Source organism: Ornithorhynchus anatinus, chromosome 1 (genome assembly GCF_004115215.2).
Source record: "Ornithorhynchus anatinus isolate Pmale09 chromosome 1, mOrnAna1.pri.v4, whole genome shotgun sequence".
Classification (NCBI taxonomy): Eukaryota; Metazoa; Chordata; class Mammalia; order Monotremata; family Ornithorhynchidae; genus Ornithorhynchus; species Ornithorhynchus anatinus.
Window position 1 is genome coordinate 124,954,496 of NC_041728.1, and position 21,850 is coordinate 124,976,345.

Below are 21,850 nucleotides of genomic sequence, written 5' to 3' on the forward strand. Positions count from 1 at the left end.
TGGAGTACACACAGTATTATCAGTTATCAGACTGAACACAGTCCCTGTCCTACATGGTGCTCACAGACTTCTCCAAATTTTACCGATGAAAAACTGAGGCCCATAGTGGTTTAATGACTTACCCAAGGTCACAAAGCAGGCCAGTGGCAGAGTTGGGATAACCTTGTGAAGCTGATCCAAGATGAGGAAGATGGGCACTGTCAAAGACAGAGGATTTGAAGAAGCCTCCTGAGGAAAGAACATAGTAATGATAATAATAATGGTATTGGTTATGCGCTTACTTTGTGCCAGGCACTGTACTAAGCACTGGGGTGGGTACAAGCAAATCGGGTTGCCCACGGTCCCTGATCCACGTGGGGCTCACAGTCTCAAGTCCCATTTTACAGATGAGGGAACTGAGGCACAGAGAAGTGACTTGTCCAAGGTCACACTGCAGACAAGTGGTGGAGCTGGGATTAGAACTCACGACCTTCTGACTTTCAGACCCATGCTCGCTCTACTACACCTTTTTTGTCAGAAGACCAGGGTTCTCACCCCGACTCTGCCACTTGTCCGCTGTTACCTAATCTGTAAAACTTTGCTCGCCATTTGGGACATGGATTGAGTCCAACCTGACTGCCTTGTGTCTACCCCAGTGTAGTATAATGCCTGGCATCTAGTAAGCACTGAAGTATCATAAAAAAGTCCCAGGCACTTTCCATTATGCCATAGCTTACCATCTGCTAAGTGAAATATTTCCTTTTGTTTCGTTTGAACGTATCAGCTTCAGTAGATGGCTTCTTCTCCTCCTAAATTAGTAGTACGAGGTGAACAATAATATTGGCAATCCTCGACACAACTCATTCCCAAAAACTGTGCCTAAATAGCTGGAACCAATGTACTTAATAGTAAGCATGCCAGAAATGGAGGATTGATTTTTGAACAATTTACCCAATTTTACTCCAAATCATTCACTCGTTTATAGATGAGTAATATGGCTACGTTAATATATTTATATTTTAAATAACCATATTAACATAAACATTAAGGCATTCACTTTCATCTAATGTGCAGATCTACCTATACAAGAGAAATAGATATCAACTTTTAAAAATACTTGTGGGAGGGTCTAAGTGGATAAGGTATCCTCTTCTAACATCCCACCCCCACCCCATTTTTTTCATTTACAGCTCCCGAGCACCACTGAATCAACTCCGTCCATCCCTGGGGTCAAAAACACATCCATCGTGATTTGCCAAATCTTCAATCATGTCCTCTCTCTGTTAATGTCCCACCTGAAGAGACTTATCCTTTCAGTAAAGTTACTTATGTACTTTGCCACTAACATAAGTTGCTTATTCTTGAGGTTTTCTGTGTCTAGGTTTCAATTTTCCACTGTCATCAGTTGTCCCTCCTGCAGTAAAGGACCTCTAGAAGTACAGAATGGAGCTAAACATCATCTAAGTGGTGTCTTTCCCCACCCAATTATTTTATATTTATTTTAAAATATATTGATACATAATATATACAATATACATATATATATATAAACCACTCAGAAATAACTGGGCCAACGGACATAAGGGAGTAAATATCCTACAGCAGGGTGGACTACATACTCTGAAAGAGGTGAGTCAGAGTGGTTTGGGTAACTGGGATGGGCATCAGAACTAAGCTGAAATCTCTATTTTTCCATTGCAGGAGGGTACCCCTGATGTGTGAGCCTTTCTTGGTATTCACTAACCCCACATTTCCTTTTTTCTTTAGACTTGTTTACCCCTCTCAATCTTCTTGCTTTCTTTGAGAGTGCTCATCCCCACTCTCCAGTGGGCTTTACCAGTTAGATGATTTATCACTTTTCCCAATTTTTCTTTACAAGCAGTAGCCGTAATTCCACACTTGACCCCATACTTTACCTTCTATGCCATTAGCCTTATCTGAAATTATTTCCAAATGTAGCTTTGAACCAAATAATGTTCTCCCCTCAAGTTGAAGTCTATTCAAGAGAGACTCCAAGTGCTAATCAGGCATAATAATGGGAGAGGGTCCCTTCACCTTATACCTGCAGGAATCAAGACACAAAACGGAGCAATTTGCCAAGATATTTGAAGTCAATGAAACATTTAAATTTGATCGGACACCTGATTTAATAATAATTGTAATAATAACTGTGGTATTTTTTAAGCACTTACTATGAGCTAGGCACTGTACTAAGTGCTGGGGTGGATACAAGCAAATAGGGTTTGGCAGTCCCACATAGGGCTCACAGTCTCAAGCCACACTTTACAGATGAGGTAAGAAGCAGCGTGGCTCAGTGGAAAGAGCATGGGCTTTGGAGTCAGGGCTCATGAGTTCGAATCCCAGCTCTGCCACTTGTCGGCTGTGTGACTGTGGGCAAGTCACTTAACTTCTCTGTGCCTCAGTTCCCTCATCTGTAAAATGGGGATTAAGACTGTGAGCCCCACGAGGGACAACCTGATTCCCCTATGTCTACCCCAGCGCTTAGAACAGTGCTCGGCACATAGTAAGTGCTTAACAAATACCAACATTATTACATTATTAAATTAGAAATTAAGTACAACTACTAGACTCTATACTGCAATGATAATTGTATCACCATACTACATCCTGGGGTAGATCCAAGATGATCAGACTGAATATTGGACTCATAGTCCAAGAAGAAGGGTAAACGGGTAATTAATCCTCATTTTACAGAAGAGGCCACAAGCAGAGAAGGAACTTGCTCAAGGTTCTACAGTAGGAAAGTGGCAGACCTAGAACCTGGAATTCATCCACCAGCTATGCAGCTTCCAAAACCCACGTTAGAGTCGGCTCTTGTGTTGTGAATGAGGTGGAAGCTTGAAATCAATCAGTGGCATTTATTTACTGAGGGGTACTGTGTGAAGAGCACTGTATCAAGTCCTTGGCAAAGTACAACAGAGTTGGTAGACACAGTGCCGGTCCACACTGAAAGCAACTAGAAAGTCACCAAGCCCATTCCATCCTAGAAGCTCATCAGATCCAGATCTCTCTAGTACTTGGATGATGAACTGTCTAGGATTGTCACTTTTTATGTAGGTGGGAAGCTGGACTGGGTGATTACTCAAGGTCCCTTTCAGAACACTGAGACTATATAGCATTGGACTATCAATTAATGGTATTAATTGAGCACTCACTATGTGCAGGCCACTGTACTAGGCGCACGGGAGAATAAAAACACAACAGAATTAGCGGATCCGTTCCCTGCCTATAATGACCTTACAGTGTAGGGATGACTAAGTAGTGAAATTTAAAAGTCATGAGGAGGGGTGGAGAATTAAGATTCTTGCTCGCTTAGGGCTGTGACTGGGGTGCAGAACATTACGATCAGGGGTGTTCGACTAGCACAGGGTGGTGGGCTAGAAATGTGAAAAGATTGACTCATGGACTGTCCTTTGAGGAACTGGCTCTGGGTCTAACTCCCAGCTAACTCCTTTCCAGTGCAAGAGTACAGTGTTCCCCACAGAGTAAGCACTTAATACTAATACTGAGAATTAGGTCTCCACCTCTTTATATTATAAACTCCCCATGGACAGAGGACATGCCATTTTCTTCTCTAGCAATCTGCTAAATGCTTAGTGCTGTTCTGGGCAGGCGCCCTATCAATTAAAGGTATTTATTAACCACTTAGTGCGCAGAGCTTTGAGTTATGCACTCGGTTGAATACAACAAGCAACGGAAGTACCTGAATGAAAAAAAAAGGCGATTTGGCTTTGCTCTAAGTGGACTGAAGTAAATTGGGCCTCATTACTTCGCTCCAATGGCTGGTGATGAAGACGATGGCAGTTAAGGACTCCGCTGTTCGTCCCTGTCAGAGACTGATAGATTCTAGACTGGATAAACCCAAGACTCAATGCTGGCTTCCCCAACACCAACGGCTTAGAGGAGTCTATCTTCGCCCCTATCATGCGGTCTGCTGGTAAACTGTCCACTGTCTGGTAACTGGAGGGGTGGGCATGTGATGCCGAATGGCAGTAGCCTCACTCGACTGGCAAACCATCCCGCCTGCAGGGTCAGTGGCCAGGGCACATACTTTCTCAACTCAATCAGATTGGGAGTTTATCCCATCAAGCCACAACAGGCTAGTAGACAGGTCGAACTTTGTGGTTGCCGGAAGTAATAATAATGTTGGTATTTGTTAAGCGCTTACTATGTGCTGAACACTGTTCTAAGCGCTGGGGTAGATACAGCGTAATCAGATTGTCCCACATGGGGCTCACATTTTTTAATCCCCATTTTTACAGATGAGGGAACTGAGGCCCAGAGAAGTGAAGTGACTTGCCCAAGGTCACACAGCAGACGAGTGGCAGAGCTGGGATGTCTTCATGATGTCTTCAAATTTCAAGGCTTGAGAACTGCCTTCGAAGCTTCCCCTGTTCTCTCAACCCTTAGGTGAGGACCACTTTTTCAGGGGCATTATAGGGGAGAAACTTCAGGATTAAGTCAATGTCAATTAGAATAAAAGACTCTAACGTGATGAACACTGAAGTGTAAAAAAGAATCATCTAGCCCCCAACTCAATGTCAAGTGGTTAAAAATAGGAAGTGAACTTATTTCGCCAGTCTCTTCTTAAAAACTACACTCCGCCTCAAGCAAATTAGAGTGATACTTAAAAAAGTGTTTCCTGCACAGCTAGAAATTCAATATTGAGGAGCTCCCCCAAATCACTCGAACCAAGATGTTTCCTTGCAGACTCACTTTCAAATGATCAAATGTGGAATGTTTTCTGGTTAGGCCACACTTTTTGCCAAAATGAAACAACTTTTGAAAAAACACCAGAGAAAACCCAATAAGCAACACAAGTCAATCTTTATTGAAAACTGAAGTATTAATACATAACAATTCTTGTTACAATAAACGTGCTTTTAAGAATTTTAAATCTGAGCTCATCTACTCATCGGATTGCATAAAAAATAAAAAAGTATGAATTTACACATAATTGAACTGGCTCAGGATGGATTTTCCACTCCTTTGTGTTGATGCAATAGTTCAATGCAGAAGTGAGTGATGCTTTTAACGTTTTGGAAGACAACATTGACCTAAACTTAAAAAAAAAAGTACCAATATAACTGCTTGAAAAACAGTTTTTTTTAAAAAAAGTCATAAAAAAGGAAACCTGTGCCTACTTATAACAAACATGGAGAACTATTACTGGGGCCTTTTCTCTTGTACTTCTGTTGCATGCAATCACTTGTTTTATACATCAGGGCAGCCAATAATAGAACTACAATAAAAAGAACACTAAAATTCATTCTACTTAAAAACAAGTCTGTACAGGAGCCAGCTAAAGAACTTTCCCCAGTTTGCCTGCTGCTCGAACCAAAATCATACCACATTACAAATCAGATTAACTTCCTCAATTCATCTCCAATAAGCTGAAGATTTAGAATATCGGATTATCACAAATGGGTACTCGGCATCTTGGGGTAGGCTGATGCGTACAAAAGTCACAAACGACAGCAAGCAAACATTTCTCTAGTAGCCAATCGGGTTCCCCTTTCTGCATGACCCCTACATAATCTTACTAAGTTTGCCAGTGGCTTCTTTTGCAATTCCTCTCCTCTACTCCATTCCATCAGTCGATCAAAACTATATGAAAAAGGTACACAGCCTCGCAGGAAAATCTCAATTTGGAAGAGGAGTTCTCAGAAAAAGACTGGATTGTGGGAATGATGCAGGATGTGTCACCCATTTTCTTTTCTCTGGTGAATAAAAAGAGATCCTACAATGGCTTCGTATTTCTCTTCTCCACATCCTCCAAATGACCTTCCTTTCCTCATTGTTTCATTTAAAATATGCAAAGACCCAACTGTGTTTCAGAAGACTGAATAGCATAGAAACGCTGTCCCAGTTGGAAATACATACATATATATATATGTATTTTTTTGAGAAACATTTGGAGAACACACACAGGATGAAGTGTTTCTGGTGTTCTGTAAAAAGCACAAGGTCAGCCCAACTTTTCTTGCAAACCTTTTTCAGGAAACAATAAAGAGAAAGCTCCTGTTATTGCCCCATCCTACATTCTAATCTACCAGACTGCAAATTAAACCACAGATAATCAGGACATTGTTGCTCTCTCCCTCTGGAGTTAAGCGTGCTTCATTTTTTCTTTCCCTTTCTATAAACACAGGATCTCGCAAACTGGGGTATCTTCTACACTGCTGAGCTAAGGCCTAGAGATAATTAAGGTGGTATGCTCTCTCGTCATAGGATCACTGCGCTAAGTATTTCGGCAACAAGCTAACGAGTCTAAGGGCAGTCCAAGCCAAAGTAATACTGATTTCCAATGCTTGTTTTATTTATATATATGCAGATACAAAAACACCTATGCAAATCTAGAAGTTTGGATTTTATTTTCTATGCTGATCCTAAAACTGATTTATAGGCCATCTTTATTGCCACCCAATAGAGATAATTGCACTAAAATAAATAATATGCAAGAGTAAAACCGCTAAATCCGATTTGTCTCATTTAGTTATGAATGTATTTTCCTCTCGCTACTGGTGAAATACAAGAAAAGTCACTTGCCATATTGCTTTAGGAGACATCACTCATAAAAGCCAGAAACACAGTGCCACGTGAAGGGTACTCGACGGGGTGGGGGAGAGGCAGCAGGAGACTGGCACAAAAAGAGGGGAAGGATTGGGGACTGGAAGGCAGAGTGCTAGCAGTGAGCCCTAAATGATCATCTCTTCTCCATCACTGCATCTCAACACTAAATTTGCATAGGACACTCATGAAAAGGGTTCACAGAATAATAATTCTTAGGTTTTTGGCTCACCTCACTAACTAGCCTTTTGGTTCTGAAAAGTTTGTAAAAAGACATTTTTCAACTGCTTCGTTAGTGATGAACTTGCCCGTGACACATGGTCAGTTTCTAATATCAATAATTAGCTATTTTTCCCAAAGAATGGCTTGAAAACCATGCTGCTACTAGAGTTAACAATCAGACTCAGCAATTTTTATTTTTTTTTAGCAAGCAACAATGATTCCAGATCCTAAACATGATTCACTTGGAAACAAAAATGATAGAACTCACGTATCTAGCAAAAGATCTCGAGGCTCAGGTTAGAAGTTATGTAAAGAGAAGATTTTGTAAAGTATCATATTACATGGCTAAAGATTTAGAGGAACCAGTTACATCCTGATCACTACTGTAAGAGCCTGTTTTCAATTTCCCTGGAAACCCCAGTACAGCTATATACTTGTTTTTTTACAGGAATTCTAAATAGGGAATGTAATGTAAAAGGGAGGGGGAATTTCAGGACTTCCTTGCTTCTATAATGTATGCCCTACTTAATTAACACTTTCCAGTGTTCTATTTTGACCCCAGTTATATTTCTTCTTGCTTTAAATTTCAATAGCGCGGCATTACTATGTTAAATTCATCTCTTGCCACGGCGCCTTTAGTTACTGTTCTAAATCTTCCAAATACCAGGCACACATTCCTTGACATGTGAGGTGATCTAGGGTTCACACAATAGATGGTGCCTTAAGAACTGCAAAAAAAAAAAAAAAAAAAAAGGATAAAAATTTCTCTCTTGTGGATGAGTCCCACAGTGGATTTAGCAAAAGCATTCAAGAAACGGACTAATACGCAACTGCAAAAAACGGTATCACTGGATGAAAGGAGTTACATTTAAGAATCTGATATGGCGATGCACTACACAGAGGCTATCTTTCTCTTGAAAACATTAATCTAACACTGTAGTATGAAAGTTCGCTCCTATGGTTTCAATGCTTCATGCTCATTCCTGTGTAACAAGAAAGGATACAGCAAGGATTAAGACTCATTCTGAACAGTTTCTTTCCAATTAGAATGACTTCACACCTCACAACTAGTTTCTTTCTTCATTAAGAACATATACTAAGACAATGAATTTCTTCTTCTAAACTAGATTATCGCTAAACTGGAAAAATTGTCTCTTCTACTACTGGATCATTCACTTCAGGCCCTGGAGCATCTGACCAGTCAATATTGCAAACCCCATTGTACAAATGGAATTATCAGAACAAACTTGGGCACGTAGTACAGGTTCGAATTATTTGCGAGGGGTAATTTTCTACTCCATATTCATATATGGCCAGCCCTAAATTGCATTAAGTGCTCATGAAACATTTTAAAGTACTTATAAGTAAATACTATAATTATGTTAAGGGGCATTATGAATAAAGGGTCTTCTGTTTACAGTGATCCATGCAAAAAAAATATTCCTCAAGTTTATAAAATAAAATGTGAAAGTAAAAAAAAAAAAAATGAAGAGTGCTTACTGTAAAAATAAAGTACTGAAGGCTCTAATCTCAAATGGTTATTCAGGTGCATATACCTCCCATCAGGGCGGAATACTGGAATGGCAGCATAAAAATCAGCACTGATGCTACCCTGAAATAGCTGCCAAGTCCATTAAAGGGGCAGTTTCACCCCTCCCCCCAGCCCGCCCCCCTCCCCAACAAAGCATTGGATAGTCCCAAAGTATTTCTGGGCAGATATTATACCATTAAAACTTTACAGCCTGATATTCCTCTGTGTAAACGCTTAAGAGGAAACACAATTCTACAACCATTTACTCACAAAGCATGGCAGTCAGAATGCATCTGAAAACACCGAAATCCCTTAGATTTATAACGAGTCAGCCAAGTTCCAAAAAAACAAAACACAAATCTTGATTATTTTTGTACAATATTCAGATTTTTCTATTAAAATCCTTTCGATAATATAACTGAGTCACACAAATAAACTCCAAAGCTAGTCCATTTTCTTACAGTATTTGCCTGGAGTTGAATTATTACTGCTGTAAGAAAGGATAATGGAAGAAGCTCAAACACTAATCTGCAGTTGGGCTTAATGTGCATGCTTTCCAAATGCCACCTGAGGTAAAATAATATTGTAATAAAGACTAGATCAAGAAACTATAACAAATGAACAGTCCGCAACATGGTCAGTTAGTTGGCCAACCACAGGAAAGGCTCCCTAGTCTTCTGAATTCCCGTTCGATGACAGCCCTGCTACCATATACAGTATGAATAACCCAACCCAAGGTTCGCAAAAAGTGAGGACAAGGAAGGAAAATGTGATGGAAACTGTTTTGTTTCCCATAAATGTTCTTCTTCAACTTATAAACTTCAAAACATAGCTGAACCCTTGCCCCCTTTTGTGGAAAACTCTAGCCGTGACTATATCATTTTAAAAGCGAGTTAAGCCACCTGAACATACATTTTCAGCTGACCGGAACACTCTAGGAAAAAAAAAATGGAATGACTTCCTAAACTGAATAAAAAGCAGAATTTGATTCTACACAGCATGTGTGGCAGCCTCATGCTTCTCTCCATCACATGGAAGATACTGATTTTTGTGCAGGGTGTGATTTTTCAAAAGGTGAGAGAAAACAATACGCACTCAGAATTTCTGATAAAAGATTTGCATTGTAGATTTAGGCAGCCCCCCTCTCCAAAAAAAGCTGCTTTGTTCACACGTTGCCCCGTCCTACTGGACACACAATCTAATGCTTCATTCGGATCTTTAAGAATGTCCATGTAACACTGACTCCATATAATAAACTGAAAAGGGATATGTGGTTAAACTAATTCCGTGCAGGATTTCTAAACCCTGCCAGATTTCCAGCGAGTCACTCCTACTGATATTAACTGAATTCGAATGGAAAGAAATGCGTCTCCTAGAAATAAAAACCCATGTCCTTCTAAACCGGCAACTTTCATCAACCCAAAAAGGTTGAAGCACTTATCTAATGTATATTATGATGTTCTATAAAGAATTTCACTTTTACGATTCTACCTTTTAAGACTTTGCATACATTACAACAGTGCATTAGTGATACAAGTTGTAAAATACTTTTCAGTTCCTTTGGATTTTGCATATGATGGTTTTGCATCAGTCACTGCAGGTAGATTGAGCAAGCTTTGTTTCTGTGTGGTTTTTTTTTTTAAACATGCATTCAACTAGATATGGATCAGAATAAATTTATACTCCCTTTTTTATCATTATAGTTAGCTAAAAAATTGCAAGACAGTCCACAAAACAGGATTTGCTTTAAGACTAACTAATGGAGTTCCAAGATGTAAGATATGCAGCACTGGAATTTCTTCAGTGATCTGAATTTAGTAGTGTTTAGCAAAGTGTTGAAAGCATTCAGAAGAAAGAAAGTCCTGGTTGGAGGCATGAGGGGCTTCAGCACCAACTGTTAAACCTCAATTACTTGATTGCATATCTCCCATCTTCAAACCTATAGTCGAAGACAGACAAAAATCATACAGGCTGTCAGTTTCCATTGGTGATAACTGAATAATGCCATCTAGCATTATTCTAAAGTGAATTTAAAAATAAGAGTCACTAACATAAAGCTACTCTAAAGATTCTCTCTCTCTTGAGTAAGCATTCTATCTGTTCATTAATTCAATCGTATTTAGTGAGCGCTTACTGTGTGCAGAGTACAATACTGAGCACTTGAGAGAGTACCAGACAACAATAAACAGACATTCCCTGCCTATGAGCTTACAGTTGGGAGGGTGGGGAGAGGCAGGGGAGGAGACAGGCATTAGTACATATAAATTACATATATGTAAATAAGTGCTGTGGGGCTCGGAGGGGGCATGAACAAAGGGAACAAGTCAGGGTAATGCAGAAGGGAGTGGGAGAAGAGGAAAGGGGGACTTAGGGAAGGTCACTTGGAGGAGATGTGCTCTCAACCAGGCTTTTGTCTGTTAGATTTGAGGAGGGAGGCATTCCAGGCCAGAGACAGGACGTGGGCGAGGGGTCGGTGGCAAGACAGATGAGATCGAAGCACAGCGAAATGGTTAGCACCGGAGAAGCAGAGTGTGCGGGCTCGGTTGTAGCAGGAGAGTAGCGAGGTGTGGTAGGAGGCGGCAAGATGACTGAGTGTTTTAAAGCCAATGGTGAGGAATTTTTGTTTGATGCAGAGGTGCATGGACAACCACTGGAGTTTTTTTTGAGGAGTAGGGAAACATATCCTGAACATTTTTACAGAAAAATGATCCGGGCAGCTGAGTGAAGAACAGACCAGAGTGGGGAGAAGCAGGGAGTTCAGCAAAGGCAGCTGATGCAGTAACCCAGGAGGGACAGGATAAGTGATGGCATTAAAGTGGTAACAGTTTGGATGGAGAGGAAAGTTCAGATTTCTGCGATGTTGTGAAGGTGGGACCGACAAGATTGAGTGATGAATATGTGGGCTGAATGAGATCGAGGAGTCAAGGATAACACCAAGGTTAAGGGCGTGTGAGAGAGGAAGCATGATGGTGCCGCCTACAGTGATGGGAATGTCATGGGGAGGACAGAGTTTGGGAGGGAATATAAGGAGTTCTGTTGTGGACGTGTTAAGCTTGAGGTGACGGGAGGCCATCCAAGTAGAGATGATGAAGAAGGTAGGTTGCTAATGCGCACAGTTGAGTCGATGATGACAGGTAGCATGTCCCAAAGAGACAGAATAAACTGTTAGTTTAACTGCAATTCTGGTAACTTACATTGCCAGGATGATCACCACTGGGGGGGCACATAGCTATAGGTTGGTGTTCCTGGAGCCCGATATGTGGGCATGGTAACTGGATGAGGGGCTACTGGAGTAGGGGAGTGAGTAGTCAACAAAGTACCTAGAAGAAAAGACAATTTTTAATAAAAGGCACATGAAAAAAACTTCCATATAAAATGGTTTTCCTAAAACAGTTTGAAGGGGCTAACTTTGCAAACCAAATATTCCAGGATCATTCAATCTACAACAAAACTGGTATTGGACGTTACTCAATTTACATCCATATGCTTTCGCTATTTTTCAAGGCCGGAGGACTGACTCCGTGGGAAAGGGTGTCCCATCACTGAGTTTTTACATCAAAACCTATGCTTCAACTATAGAATTTACATCATCGTATAGAAAACTATGGATGTATAAAAGCAGCATGGCCTTGTGGCAAGAGCACGGGCTTGGGAATCAGAGGATAAGCGTTCTAATCCCAGCTCTGTCTGCTGTGTGACCTTGGGCAATTTCCCTTCTCTCTGTCTCAGTTACCTCATCTGGAAAATGGGGATTTAGACTGTGAGCCCCACACGGGACAACCTGATTACCTTGCATCTACCGCAGCACTTAGAACAGTGCTGGGTACATAATAAACACTTAATACTATTATTATTATTGCTATGTACAGGGGCTGGGTGCTCACCAAACACTATTTGGCCGGAGTCAGCCTCTAACTCCGAATGACATCAATCAGTGGTATTTGTTGAGCACTTACTGTGTGCAGAGCACTATACCAAGCGCTCGGGAGAGTACAACACAGCAATATAGCAGACATATTCCCTGTCCACATTATATCAGAAAATGGGAAAGGTAAATATAACTCACATGAAGCAGATTGGGGAAACTGAGGTAGGTAGCACAAGTAGTGGGCACTTGCTCACTTCTCCATTAAATAGTAAATTGGGTAAGATTAAACAAAATAATTCTGCCATAATTGTTACATTTGAGGTGTTCGGCACATATAATAAAATAAAAAATAAATGGTGGTATTTGTTAAGCGCTTACTATTTGCAAAGCACTGTTCTAAGTGCTGGGGGATACAACGTGATCAGGTCCCATGTGGGGCTCACGGTTTTAATCCCCATTTGACAGATGAGGTAACTGAGGCATAGAGAAGTTAAGCGACTTGACCAAGGTCACACAGCTGACTAGCGGCGGAGCTGGGATTAGAACCTGTGACCTCTGACTCCCAAGCCCGCGCTCTTTCCACTGAGCCACACTGCAATCAATTTTTAAAATAAACTGAAAATCAACCCGAGTGAATGAGCTGTACCACACCTATTCCATCCATCAAAGGTTGAGTGCTTACTGTGTGCGGGGCACTGTACTAAACTTTTGGGAATGTACCGCACAGAGTTAGTAGACATGATCCATCCCCTCAGAGAGTTTACGATTTAGTGGTTTGGGGGTGGGGGCGGTGGAAAGGACCCAGACATTAAAACAGTCTAGGTGGCATTTCCTCCAAATACTGTCAGACACGGTAGTCTACCACCATCTTCCCATTTGTGTCGTCTTTTCCAACGCTCGGCACAGTACTCTACACAAAAAGTGCTTGATAAACACTACCCACCTACCCCTTTGCCATTATTCATCTTTAAATCAATGGTTCTTACAACTGAATTTTCCACAACTTAAGGTTCTTCAAGAGCACAACTAACCCAATATGGCAGAAATGATTGGGATATTTTATTCTCTCCTTGTGCCTTCATTACCCTCTTCTTTGCTTCCCTAGGTGTGTTTGGAGAGTTCCCTCCCACCCCCCAAAAAAGAGCCCCAAGTAAAGGAAACACTCTATCTTATAAGCCTAATCTACTTCCCTTTCTGCTTTCTGCATAGGCTTGACTACAAGTTGGCCAGTGTTTAACTAAAAGAGGGAAAGCGGACACAAATAAGATTAAGTAGGATAAGAAACAAAAATAACTCGATACTTGGGGGTCGATCACCTCTAAAATAATTCTGGGAACTTAGTGGGGAGATATTACCTCTGATTAGTAAAGTTATATTTTATAAAATTTTAAGAAAATGCACATTAATAGTATTCAAATCAGATCATTATCATGGCTTATAAACACCAGGACAAGCGTTAATATCTTCTGAAAAACCTTCTACTTTAACTGAATCGACCTCCTGAACATTTACAAATAATGAAATAAAATGAGCACTGAGGATATGTTTAGAAAATACCTGAACATGTAACGAAAAGCAATTGTAAAATATGGGATAATATAACTGAAAGTCTCAAGGATCGCAGCACAAAACTCATCACATTTAGATTCAGTGTATGTAAAAACGGATGCCAAGAAGACTGGACTCAAGTAGGCTCGATTCAGTTTCAGAGCAACATATTTGTTAGCTTGGGAGCTAAGGAGTGCGGAAGGCGGAGGAGAGGAACAACTTTTATGTACCACCTAGACCTCTCACTCTCTTTAGGACAAATCAATTTGTGAAGTGAAAGTGTGCAAAACACTATGGAAAGAAATCAACTCTCCCAAGCTTCCAAAGTAGGAAGTTACCAGGTTTGAGATAATGAGACAAGACTGATGATTCAAATCTAACTAGTAACCTTGATGAATCTCCCTTAGTGAATTTGAAAAAAAAAGTTCACATCCCCAGAGGCTTGCTGGTAGGGAAATTCGTGGTAACTGTCACAGCATCACACGAGAAGCTCGATGCTGTCCAAAAACCAGGAGAACTGTTTACTCTAAATCTGTGCCTTTGTCAGGTGGTCTTAAGGCAAAATTTACCATTTCATTTACATTTTTCATAGCTGTACACTTCTGCAAAGTATTGTTCATGAGCTGTCGCGTCCCATGCATAGGTCAGTAATTCATAACAAGTGCTCTCAAAGGGGCGAAGGTGATTACCTCTGTAGCAGCAGGTGGCTTTTCCCAAGTTAAAACAACCACCCCCTACACAGGAGGAAATATGTTCAAGGCTGTATTATAAGAATGAAGGAACAAATCTCCTTGAATACTGAATTTAATTAAAACCATCTGGGATGTCAATCTTGCTTAAGTCTAAGATAAAATGCGTACATTCCATTTTTTTAAGTTTAATGCAATCCCTCTTATCTAAAAAATGCTTTCTGTTTTATGGATTAATTACCCCCCCGGCTTTCTCTTCTTTTTGCCACCTGTATGCAAAACCCCCCAAACTAAACCTGTATGTATTTATTATACTGAACCGGAGTCTAAGCATATTAGAAGAGATGTAAGAGGTGGAAGAGTACTCCACTGCTTCCCAACAGTGGTTACTATTGCTCTTTACGTGCCCCACAGAGACAGGGAGAAAGGAACAGCTGAAATTGTCACTGGGAGGAATGTGAACCAGCAATTGAGTTATGAACTGAAAGTCTGTATTGTCTCTGATGACAGCAGAGATCGCCACAATTCCAAACAGTAACTGATAATGTAAATGCAACTTACCTGCTGACATTGCCATGGTGGTCCCAGCAACCATTCCCATGGTGACCCCATTTCCTCTTGGTGGAGGAATTGGAGCCGGGTACATAGTTGCGGGCATGCCATTTGGCTGCACAACTGTGGTGTGATGAATTACGTGAGGTGGTGCTGCATATAAAGGCTGTGTGTAGTAAGTGCCTTGCTGTGGGAGAAGAAAAAAATTGTAATACAGTTTCCCTCCAAAAATATTTCGAAATAAAGTCTCTTTTTGCATTGCTCAGAATCTTTCCCAAATCATTCTCTTTTAGAACGCCCCACTTGTTCCAAACACCCTGTTGCTCTGCATCCCTCCTAACTGAGGAATTTAAAATAAGGTTATGCAAAATGCCTGCTAAATTCCAACTGCTACAGGTCTAGTTGCAGCTTGGCTACCTCGGGCCCACCAGGTCACAGTGAATCCACCAAATGGCTAGGGACTGCTAATTTACCTGTGCATATGGATTCTGCTGTGGATAGGCACTTCGAACCGGATACACTGCAGTCTGGTACGGGTTGGGTGACGACGAATAAGGTGGCACCGCACCACTGGTGGGTGAACAGGACACTTTATAGGGTGTACCTGGTGTGTAACCTGAAACAAAACCAAGAATGCATAAAGAATATTGCCACAAAAATTCTAACACGTATCACCTGAAAACCAAGACTGCATAGAGAATATTGCCACAAAAATTCTAGCCGACACAAGACGTTCACGGCGACTGCTTTTTGGTTTTAATGAAAAATTCATGTAAACATCACAGAGGTAATTATCGAGGCTTATATGGAAAGTCACTGTGACTTAAAAGGCAAATAAATATGTGTCTCGAAAGGAAAAAAAGGTGTGTTTACCAAGTAAGACAACTCAATCTTTTTTTTTTTTTTAAGACAGTAACTTGGTTGGCTTTTGTATTCTTTTGCTAAAGATGAAAATTCACCGTGGAGCACAAGTAATTCATTTGTACTAACGGGATGCTTTAATTTCCTAGAAAGATGTCACTATACTGGTTTTCCTTGCATTACAAAGAAATTTCTTCTGGAAATATTTTCTGGAAAGAATGTTCAATTGTTTAATTTTTTTTAAAATGCTATTAGTCTAGGAGCAGCCTCTCAAACTCCTAGCATAGAAGAACAAAAGCTAACAAACGCACCAAAAAACCAACACACACACCCTGTTTTCTCCATCCAAAAGATGAAACAGAATAAACACACAACTCTGTTGCATGATTAGAAGGAAGTCACCAAAAACCTGAGCCTTTTTTAATCATCTGCAGTTATGTTTCCCTTCTAAAGGGAAAATGGATTTTCATTCCCAACACATGCTAGCATAACAATAACTTAATACTCTTAATCTGGTTGTGCATATAAATCTTTATGCAGGGTTTCTTTCTCTTTTTCTAATCCCAAAAGAAATGTGCACCAAAACGGCTATTACTAATCTTGAAAGTATGAGTATTTCATTATCTACATTGACTTGTGCCAACTTTGGACTTCTCTAAATTTTACCGAGACAAGGCACTACTATTCATAATAAGAGCCTTCGCTTTAAATTCAGCAATTGTAGCAATAGGATTAATTATAACACTTGTTTTTCTGTGGGTAGAGGTCTATAATTAAGGAAGAGATAGTTTAATTAAAAGCCAGATTGTGAAGCTCAGCAAGAGTCCCTTCTAAGCCTAAGTAAATAGTAAAACTGGTGAAATAGGCTTTCACCTTCCAAAAAAAAACCAAACAAAAAACAAAAACTCCGTCAAATTCTGGAAGAAAAACGGAACACAGTAAAACACTTAGAGTACCAATCAGTTCTTCCTCCTTTAACCAATTATAATAAAAAGAATATAAAGCACTCTGCAAACAAAGTAGTAAATAGTTTCATCAAAACAACTCTTAGACCCACATTATGCCACAGAAAGCAACCTACTCAAACTGGGAACAGATTTGCTACCTCTTGAATTTCAAGTGTTAAACAATTCTACTATTTTCCACTTGGAACAACCTGTTATTACACCTTAATGTTGATCTAAATGCATAGCCCCCTTTTGGGAACTTGTAGGCAGAAAACTAACCTTCAGATGGGATCACCAACTATAGTAAAAATGCTTTTTCAGTCTCTAAATTAATTCAAATCACAATTTTCTCCTGCTTTTCACACTTTTAAAGCTACACCTAAAGAAAAAAATATGTTTGGCAAATTCGCTGCTCTTCAGCTCTCCCCAAAGAATAACCAGCTGCAGAGAATGACCCTCTTTACCATGTCTTTGCTTTCCTCTTAGGTCAAACACACCTACCTACTGGCTAATTATAATAATAATGCTGATATTTAAGTGCTTATTATGTGCCAGGCACTGTTCTAAGCGCTAGGGTATACAAAAGCTAGTCAGCTTGTACACAGTCCCTGTCCCACATGGGGCTCAGTCTCAATCCCCATTTTACAGATGAGGTAATGGAGGCACAGAGAAGTTAAGGGACTTGCCCAAGGTCACAGAGCAGACCAGTGGCAGAGCCAGGATTAGAACCCATGACCTATCTTCCAAACCCGTGCTCTTGCCACTAGGCCATGCTGCTTCTCTATGTCTATCTTCTCAGGTTACTCTTTATTGTTCCAAAAGCTTGTGTGTACCACAATCTGGTATTTAATCTCTGTAAAATCATTCATTCATTCAATCAGATTTATTGAGCACTTCTGTGTGCACAGCACTTTCCGAAGTGCTTGGGAGAGGACAATATAACAATAAACAGACACATTCCCTGCCAACAAGCTTACAGTCTAGAGAGTGAGATAGATATTAATACACATAAATGCATTACAAATAGTTACATAGGTACTGTGAGGCTGGGAAGGAGGACAAATAAAGGGGGCAAGTCAAGGAAATACAGAAGGGAGTGGGAGAAGAGGAAAGGAGGGATTAGTCAAGGAAGGTCTCCTGAAGATGTGCCTTCAATATGGCTTTGAAGTGGTAGAGAGTAAATGTCTGTTGGATTTGAGGAGGGAGGGGGTTCCAGGACAGAGGATCGGGGGAGAGACAGATAAAAAATGGAGGTATAGTGAGAAGGTTAGCATTACAAGAGCGAAGTGAGCGGGCTGGGTTGTAGTAGGAGAGCAGCAAGCTGAGGTTGGAGGGGGCAAGGTGATTGAGTGCTTTAAAGCTGACAGTAAGAGTTTCTGTTTGATACAGAGATGGATGGACAACCATCGGAGGTTCTTGGGGAGTGTGAAAAGGACTGAGCGTTTTTGTAGAGAAATGATCCGGGCAGCAGAGTGAAATATGGACTGGAGTGGGGAGAGACAGGAGGCAGGGAGGTCAGCAAGGAGGCCGATGCAGTAATCCAGGCGGGATAGGATGAGTGATGGTATTAAAGTGGTAACAGTTTGGATGGAGAGGAAAGGGAGGATTTTTGCGATGTTGTGAAAGTGGGACCAACAGGATTTAGTGACGAATTGAATATGTGCATTGAATGAGAGCAAGGAGTCAAGGATAACACCAAGGTTAAGGGCTTGTGAGACATGAGGGATGATGGTGCCGCCTACAGTGACAGGAATGTCAGGGGGAGGACAGAGTTTGGGAAGGAATATAAGGAGTTCTGTTTTGGACATGTTAAGTTTGGGGTGATGGGAGGACACACAAGTAGAGATGCCTTAAAGGCAAGAGGAAATGCGAGACTGCAGAGAGGGAGCAGGATCAGGGCTGGAGATGTAGATTTGGGTATCATCCACAGAGTGGTGATAGTTGAAGCCAGATAGGAGCGAATGAGTTCTTCAAGGGAGTGGGTGTAGATGGAGCAAAGAATCATCCTAGAACAATGCCCAGAGTAGGCACTCAAATAGTAATGACTGATTAGATTCTCAGTTTCTAGACTGGGCAATTTCATTTAGTTAAAATATGACTACTGAAAAAGACTTGTTCAAGTTTCTGAACTTACCGATATGAAGTCTGGCAAAATAGGAAAAAATTTGAGGTGCTGCTTTTGCCAGGACATGTCGATGATCCCTAAAGATTGCTAAATTTGTACTTTAATTTCAACGAAGAATCCCGCAACATGTACTTTCCCCAGATTATCTTTCTGGTAGTTCCCTGTTGTTTTTAAATGATTTAAGGTATTTTGGGTGCCATTTGCATTGGATAAATGAAACTGGATTATTTACTTACTCTGATCTTTAAACTGGAATGAGGCCTACCAAGCTAACAGCCTCCCAAACTTAGTTCAAATGATAAATATTGTTAGGAAGCACATTTGCTGCATTACTAAAAAACTGCAGGAGTGTGGTCATGTCCATGTAGTAAGACATAAAATGATGCTGTGCACTTTTCTCTGAAAGGCAAGCAAAGGAGCCTCTCTTTTTTAAAGCATACAATCAATGCAATTTACTGATCAATCAATCGGTGCTATTTATTGAGACCTTACTATGTGAACAGCACTGTACTAAAGTGCTTGGGAGAGTACAACAAAACGGAGTTAGCAGATAAATTCCCTGCCCACACTGTGCTTGCAATTTACCGATCAATCAGTTGGTATTTATTGAGTGTTTATGGTGTGCAGAGCACTGTACTCAGTGCTTGGGAGAGTACAAAAGAGTTGCCAGGTACAATCCCTGCCCACAAGGAGGTTGAAATCTACCTGGGGTGACAGGCAAAATCAATTACAGACAGGGGAAATAACAGAGTCTAGTGGATAAATCACAAGCCTGGGAGACAAGGACGTATGTTCTATTCCCAGCTCCTCCATTTTCCTGCTGTGTGGTCTTGGGCAAGTTACTTCACTATGCCTCAGTTTCCTCAACTACAAAATGGGGATTAAGAACCTCTTCTCCCTCCTAGTTAAGACTGTGAGCCCTTATGTGGGACAGGGACTGAATACAGCCTGATTAATTTGTATCTATTCCAGTGCATAGTACATTGCTTGACACATAGTAAGTGCTTAAGAAACACCATTTTTTTTTTAAAAAAAGATAAGTGCTTTGGAGACAGGGGTGGGGTAACAAAGTATTTAAGGGACAGCAGGAGTAGAAGTGTTTAATAATAATTATGGTATTTGTTAAGCAATTACTAAGTGCCAAGCACTGTTCTAAGCGCTGCAGCAGATACAGGGTGATCAGGTTGTCCCACGTGGGGTTCACACTTTTAATCTCCATTTTACAAATGAGGTAACTGAGGCACAGAGAAGTTAAGTGATTGCCCAAGGTCACACAGCAGACAAGGGGCAGAGCTGGGATTAGAACCCATGTCCTCTGACTCCCAAGCCTGTGCTCTTTCCACTAAGCCACTAAGCACTGTGTGCATAGCACTGTACTAAATGCTGGGAAAGAATGCACAGGTGGAAATTAGACATGATCCCTGTTCCTTGGGAGTGGTGGATCGATGTCACAATCTAAGAGACCCAAATATATAGGCAAAGCAGAAGAGAGGGTGAATAGGAGGGGGAATCAGAGGCTAGTGAGGCAAGGTGAGGGAGGATAAATTTTGGATTTGTTGGTAGCAGTCTGAGTACAGAGGAGAGGGTGGAGGTTAGAACCAACAGGATTTGGTGACACAATGAATAGGTGCGTTGAATGAGAGAAATGAGAAGAGGATAATGTCAAGGTTATTAGGTTGTAATAATACTACTAATAATTGTGGCATCTGTTGAGCACTTACTATGCGATAGGAACTGTATCAAGTGCTGAAGTGGAGAGATAGAAAGGAGGTGGTGCTATCTACAGTGATGGGAAAGGCAGGAGGAGAACAGAGTTTGGGTGGGAAGATGTGGCGTTCTGTTTTGTACATATTAAGTTTTGAGGTTTCCAGCAGGACACCTTCTGAACTCAGAAGGAAACATGAGACTAGAGCAAAGAAAAGAGGTCAGGCTGGAGAGGTAGATTTGGGAACCTTCTGGGTAGAGAGGGTGATTTAGATGGAGAACAGGAGGGGTCCCAGAACTGAGCCTTGAAGGACCCCCCAAAGTTAGGGGGGAGGCAGAGAAGTCAGCAACATAGACTAAGAAGGAGTGGCCAGAAAGATAGGAGGAGAACTAGGGAGGTGACAGTGTTGGTAAAGTCTGTCTAGGAGAAGGGGTAATCCACGAGTCAAAGACTGCTGAGAGATCCAGGAGAATAAGGACAGAGTAGAATCCATTGGATTTGGTGAGTTCATTGATCACATCCGTCTAGTGCAGGAGGTGGAAGCAGAATGAGAAGCAGCATGGTGAATTGTATAGAGAACGGGCCTGGGAGTCAGAAGGTCATGGGTTCCAATCCCCACTCTACCACTTATCTGCTGTGTGACCCTGGCAAGTCACTGCACTTCTCTGTGCCTCAGTTCCCTCATCATCCCCAAAATGGGGAATGAGACCGTGAGCCCCACATGGGACAGGGACTATGTCCAGCCTGATTGGTTTGTACCCTCTCCAGTACTTAGTACAGTGCCCAGCACATAGTAAGCACTTAAATACCATAATTGTTATTATTATAAGCCACATTGCAGGGATGAAGGAGAGGAACTCAAGGAGAGGGAATGGAGGCAGTAGTGTAAACAGCGAACAGTGGGGGCAGTGGGGTTGAGGGAGGGGTTTTTTTAGGATTAGGGATGCATGGACAAAGTTGAAAGCAGTGGGGAAGAAGCCAATAGAGAGTGAGCAGTTGAAGAGTGCAGTCAGGGAGCGAAGAGGAGAGGGGTCAAGAGTTTTAATCAGGTGCAAAGGAATGGGGTCAGAGACACAGAATTAATGAGGAGTTGGATCCCCTTCTGAGTTAGCAGACCTCTTTCCCCCTGCTCCCACTTCCTTCTGCATCACCCTTGCACGTGGATTTGTACCCTGTAAACACTTTGGTACTCACCTCACCTCCAGACTCCCAGGGCTTCCGCACATGTCTAT

The 21,850-nt window shown here is 41.2% G+C and overlaps 1 protein-coding gene across 1 annotated transcript in view; it reads right to left on the reverse strand.

Moving 5' to 3' along the window:
- Positions 1-4,808: 4,808 nt before the first annotated feature.
- The window catches only part of FAM168B (family with sequence similarity 168 member B), a 58,511-nt gene continuing 41,469 nt past the window's right edge, over positions 4,809-21,850 (reverse strand). The window contains exons 4-7 of the mRNA XM_029059000.2: positions 15,454-15,596; positions 14,990-15,167; positions 11,518-11,643; positions 4,809-10,262 (exon numbers count right to left, since the gene is read on the reverse strand). Coding sequence (XP_028914833.1) covers positions 11,531-11,643; positions 14,990-15,167; positions 15,454-15,596 — 434 coding nt within the window. The 3' untranslated portion in view covers positions 4,809-10,262; positions 11,518-11,530. The remainder of the gene's footprint in view (positions 10,263-11,517; positions 11,644-14,989; positions 15,168-15,453; positions 15,597-21,850) is intronic.